We start from the raw sequence: 4,504 nt of genomic DNA, 5'->3' as shown, positions 1-4,504 counted from the left end.
GGGGGGGGAAGAATCGTTTGTGCGCCGGAATAAGAGTCTCTCCTGCTGTCATCTATTGGGGGGGGGCGCCGCCCTGCCCTCTGATGCCCACCAGGAACGGGGCAAGAGTAGAGACCCCACCAGGGCCCCACTCTTATCTACGGGCGGAGGGGAGACGCTACCCGCCCCGTCTACTATTGCACTCTGTGGGGCTGGAGGGGGAGCCCGCTCCATTGTTCTCTAGGGCAGCCAAGTGCGGGGCGCGCTGCAGGGCGTGGAGAAGGAGCTCAGCCAGAACACGAAGCTGTAGATGATGAGGACGCTCTTGAGACAGGTGATGACCGGCTTGGTCTGCAGCCTCCGCGAGGGGGACGCCATCCCCGAGCCAGCCAGCCTGCCGCCCCGCGCCACGCACGCCCCGCCGCCGCCGCCTCCTGCCAGCGTCGAGCCTGGGACGGAACGAGCCGAGTCTTTCCGGAAGCTCCCGAAAGCTAGCCAGACGCTACTCCCTGCCTTGCCAGTGACAAGTGAAGGCGAGTCTTTCCGGAGACGGCCGAGAAATAAGTCCGGGCCGCTAGTCCCAGTTCGCTCGGCGAGGAGCTCGGCCGGAAGAAGCCGACTCTTTCCGGAGGTTGCCGAGGAACGGTCTCCCTGCCGTTTACCAGACAACGCGACAGGCTCTGAAGTCCCGCCCCCTTGTCTGAATTTTCCCGAGCGTGCACGAGGCAGGCCGACTATTCCCGACAACTCAGCCCTCCTTAGGGATAACAAGACAGGCGCGTCGTCGGCTGTAAGTAGACCGCGTTCGTTTTTCAACCAGCAGATGGCGCCAGTCAACGATGTCATCATTAAAGAATCGAAATAAATAATCAAATATGAGAGTTGGGGTATTCCCTCCCCCCACCCCGTAGGGCTCATTTGCATTGAACAGATGCCAGACAGACAGAAATTTATCAGGAGCAGCTGTTGCCTGCACGGAGGAGACCGGCCCGGGTCAGATCTAATGCAGGATGAAATGAGACAGTGAGACAAATGGACAGCTTTAAGGGGTGGGATGTGTAAACTAGTAGCGTAGGGTTGAATCCAGACTCCATTTTCTACTCGTGCCGAGGCTCTTCTGACAGTGGAACAAAACATTCCTCTGCCCCCTCCCCCACCCACTGATCTCCCCCAAATGCTGCCCCTGAGAAACAGGGGACACTCAGAAAAAGCATGAGAGGCAAATGGGGGGGGGGGTCCTGTGGTGGGGTGGGTGGGGGTTCCTGCACCCCTTCTGTTAGCAGAAAATTGAGTCTGGATCCAGCCCATGGTGTCATTTTGCTATAGCAGACTAACACAGCTGCCCCTCTGGAATTGGTATGTATATATGGATCTTCTTACAAGGAGAGTGGCACGTGTGGTTCCATATTCTCACAACAACCACTATCATCATCATCGTATGGCAGTGTGTGTAGTGTAGCCAGGAGATTTGAAGATTGTCTGGCAGCCAGGAGTGCTAGCTCTTTAGCATCATGCACCGCTAGGTGGCGGGCTAGACTTAGAGGTGGGCCGAGAGAGCTCCAAGAGAGCTGTGACTGACCCAAGGTCACCCAGCTGGCTGCATGTGGAGGAGGAGTGGGGAATCGAACCCGGTTCTCCAGATTAGAGGCTGCTGCTCTTAACCACTACATAGGGTTGCCATTTGTCCATTGGAGGTGAGGGATCCCCCAATTTTGCAGGCTCCTGCCCACTGCCAACCAGCGGGAAGGAATCCCCCCCCCAACAGCAATGTCACACACAACGTGCCTACATCACCCAGAAGTAACAATGTCAGGGGTGACACTCTAGATTTTGGGCAAAACTATAGTTTGATGCTGATTTTACCATAGAGTTTTGCCCAAAATCCAGAGCATCGTCGCCTGCTGATGTCACTTCCTAGGGTTGCCAGATCCACATACCTGGCCAGCAGGGGGCTCCCAACATCCTTCCAGGAGACCGGAAGTGATGTCAGGTGACTTTCAGTAAAACCGGAAGTGCGGGGGGGGTCCCCAACACGATGCTGTCACCCAGAAGTGACATCATCACATTGGGGGCATCAGGGGCGACGCTCTGGTTTTTGGGCAAAACTCTGTGGCGAATTTGGCATCCCCCCCAGAAGTCCCAGATGTGATGATGTCACTACCAGGTGAAATCATCACGTTGGGCTTGCACTTCTGGTTTTACCGGAAGTCGCCTGGGAAGGTCAATTGGGAATGGGACACACACACACCCGGCCAGTGGCGGGCAAAAGCCCACAAAAGTGGCAGTTCTCCTGCCCCCACTTGGGGACTGGGAACACTTCCAGGTGAGGAAGGTACGTTGCATGCAGTGTCACTGTTTCGGGGGGGGAATGAGGGGCGACGTCACTTCCCACTCCCGGAATGTCCCCCCATCCCTTCACCAGCAGGCAAAAGGGACCTGGCAACCCTACCACTACACCAAACCAGCTCTCTTACAACAACCCTGAAAGGTAGGTTAGGTGTTGAGTAGAAACCTGAACCCAAATCTCCACAGTCCTGATCAGGCTGGAGGGCCAATATTAACAATTCTGGCTGATTATAGTTCTCCAGGTTCCTGGATAAGGATCTTTCCAAGCTTGGCTGCCTGAGATCCTTTAACTGAAGGTGCCAACTGACTGTGCCTGGGGCCTTCTGCATGCCAAGTATGAGCTCTACCAATAAGACGTGTAGTGCAGTGATCCCCATGTGGTGCCCACTTCCTTCTTCCCCAAAGAGTGAGCCTTCAGGTGGGGCCACCCAGGATTACAGTGGGTTTCCAGACTGAGATCGGTTTCCCTGGAGAAAAGGACTGCTTTGGAGGGTGGACTCTATTGCATCATCCCCCACTGATGTCTCTCCCCTTCCCATATCTCACCTGCTCCAGGCTCCATCCCCAAATCTCCAGGAGTGTCCCAAGCCAGATCTGGCAACCCTAGAGCCAGTCCTGGCTTTCCTCCACCTGAGGCGAGCAGGAGATGCTCCAGGAAAACCCAGGATGTATCATGTTTTTCCCTGCAGGGAACACCCATTCAGAAACAGCTGGCTCCATCATAGCAGATCCTTGTCTGGCGAGCTTCCAACAGTTTGTGCTTGGCCCCTGCCTCATGGTTCCTTTTTGTGATTGGATGTCTGTCTCTCGCCCCATGGCAGCCATTTTGTGGTGGCCCTCACGACCTGTTTCCAATGGTCCCCGCGGGCTAGACAAAACTGAGGACTCCTGGTTTAGGGGTTCCAATGAAGCAGGGGTGGCCAAACTTGCTTAACGTAAGAGCCACACAGAATAAATGTCAGATGTTTGAGAGCCACAAGACATGAACAGATGTTACATGTTTTTCACTGGGAAATATGCAGATTTGCTTTCTAGTGACATTATAAATGTCAGATGAAATTAATAACAAAAGCGGTCAAAGCAGATGTCGATAATGATATTTATTTGTCCAATGATATTTGTTTGCTAATGATATTTAGCTTCCCCAGCTGCCCTGCCAGGAGCCACACAATAAACATGAAAGAGCCGCATGCGGCTCCTGAGCCACAGTCTGGCCACCCCTGCAATGAAGCAACACCCTTACGATGTTCTAAGCAGGGGTCATTTCCTGCAGGAGCGCACAGGAGAGGAGCTCTGGCAGTAAAGAGCCCAGGGGGCAGGCACATGCAACAAGCCCACCCCCTGCTCCCAGCAGCCCTCAGTCAGAGCAAGAAGCAGCCAGGTAAGTTGCAGAGCTCCCCGGTCCAAAGCAGTCCAGTGGCACCTTTAAGACCAAGTTTTCTTCAGGTACAAGCTCTCCCTCCTCTGCGAGGACAGATCTGCACGTTCCCCCCCCCCAATAGCTAGCAATCCAAAACAGTCCAGTGGAGCCTGAGCGGTGGGTGTCGCCTTCTGACACACTTCCGGTGATGTCAGGGGGGTTGGCCTATGCAAATGAGTTATGCTAATGAGTTATGCTAATGAGCTCCTGCACCTCTTTTTCTACAAAATGACCCCTGGTTCTAAGGGAGCGCTTTTGAGATCAGGCAGCGCGGCGTCGAGGACCTGTCAAATGACCCCGTTGGACCGACCATGGTAGACTCACTCAACTGCCTCACTAATGCCATTGCCGTGGGGGGGGGGACACACACCACTGCCCTGGCACGTCACCACTGCATGGCTCTCTGCACTATATTTTCCACCGTGCAAGGCATGTGGTTAGACAGTTTCCTTTGCGTGTTGCCCTAGCCTTGTGCGATTATGGTCTGTTGGCTTCCCGACCCAGCTTTTTTTTTTCAGCCACGAATCTGTGAGTCATGAACTGTGCAAAACTCAGTATTGGACATCTGGGAATATTGGAAAGGGTCAGCTATACTCGAACCCCGCGGGGGTTGTTGCGCTTTCTGCAGAAATCTTTCCTTCTTTCTTTGGCAACAGGCTGGCTGTGTTTGTGGGCCTCTCCCCCCACCCCCGTCACTCTTTTCTCCTCCTCTCTGAGAGACGGTACTACGGCTTTAAAGAAACATCTGGCAGGCGCTTG

At 54.4% G+C, this 4,504-nt stretch overlaps 1 protein-coding gene across 1 annotated transcript in view; it reads right to left on the bottom strand.

The window, feature by feature from the left end:
• Positions 1-604, bottom strand: part of TSPAN6 (tetraspanin 6) — an 18,655-nt gene extending 18,051 nt beyond the window's left edge. Inside the window, exon 1 of the mRNA XM_015428021.1 lies at positions 271-604. Coding sequence (XP_015283507.1) covers positions 271-357 — 87 coding nt within the window. The 5' untranslated portion in view covers positions 358-604. The remainder of the gene's footprint in view (positions 1-270) is intronic.
• Positions 605-4,504: the final 3,900 nt, after the last annotated feature.

Source organism: Gekko japonicus, unplaced genomic scaffold (genome assembly GCF_001447785.1).
Source record: "Gekko japonicus isolate JY-2015 unplaced genomic scaffold, Gekko_japonicus_V1.1 scaffold1022, whole genome shotgun sequence".
NCBI lineage: Eukaryota > Metazoa > Chordata > Lepidosauria > Squamata > Gekkonidae > Gekko > Gekko japonicus.
The sequence above is the reverse complement of the archived record's forward strand: the minus strand, read 5'-3'. Positions and strand labels throughout refer to the sequence as shown.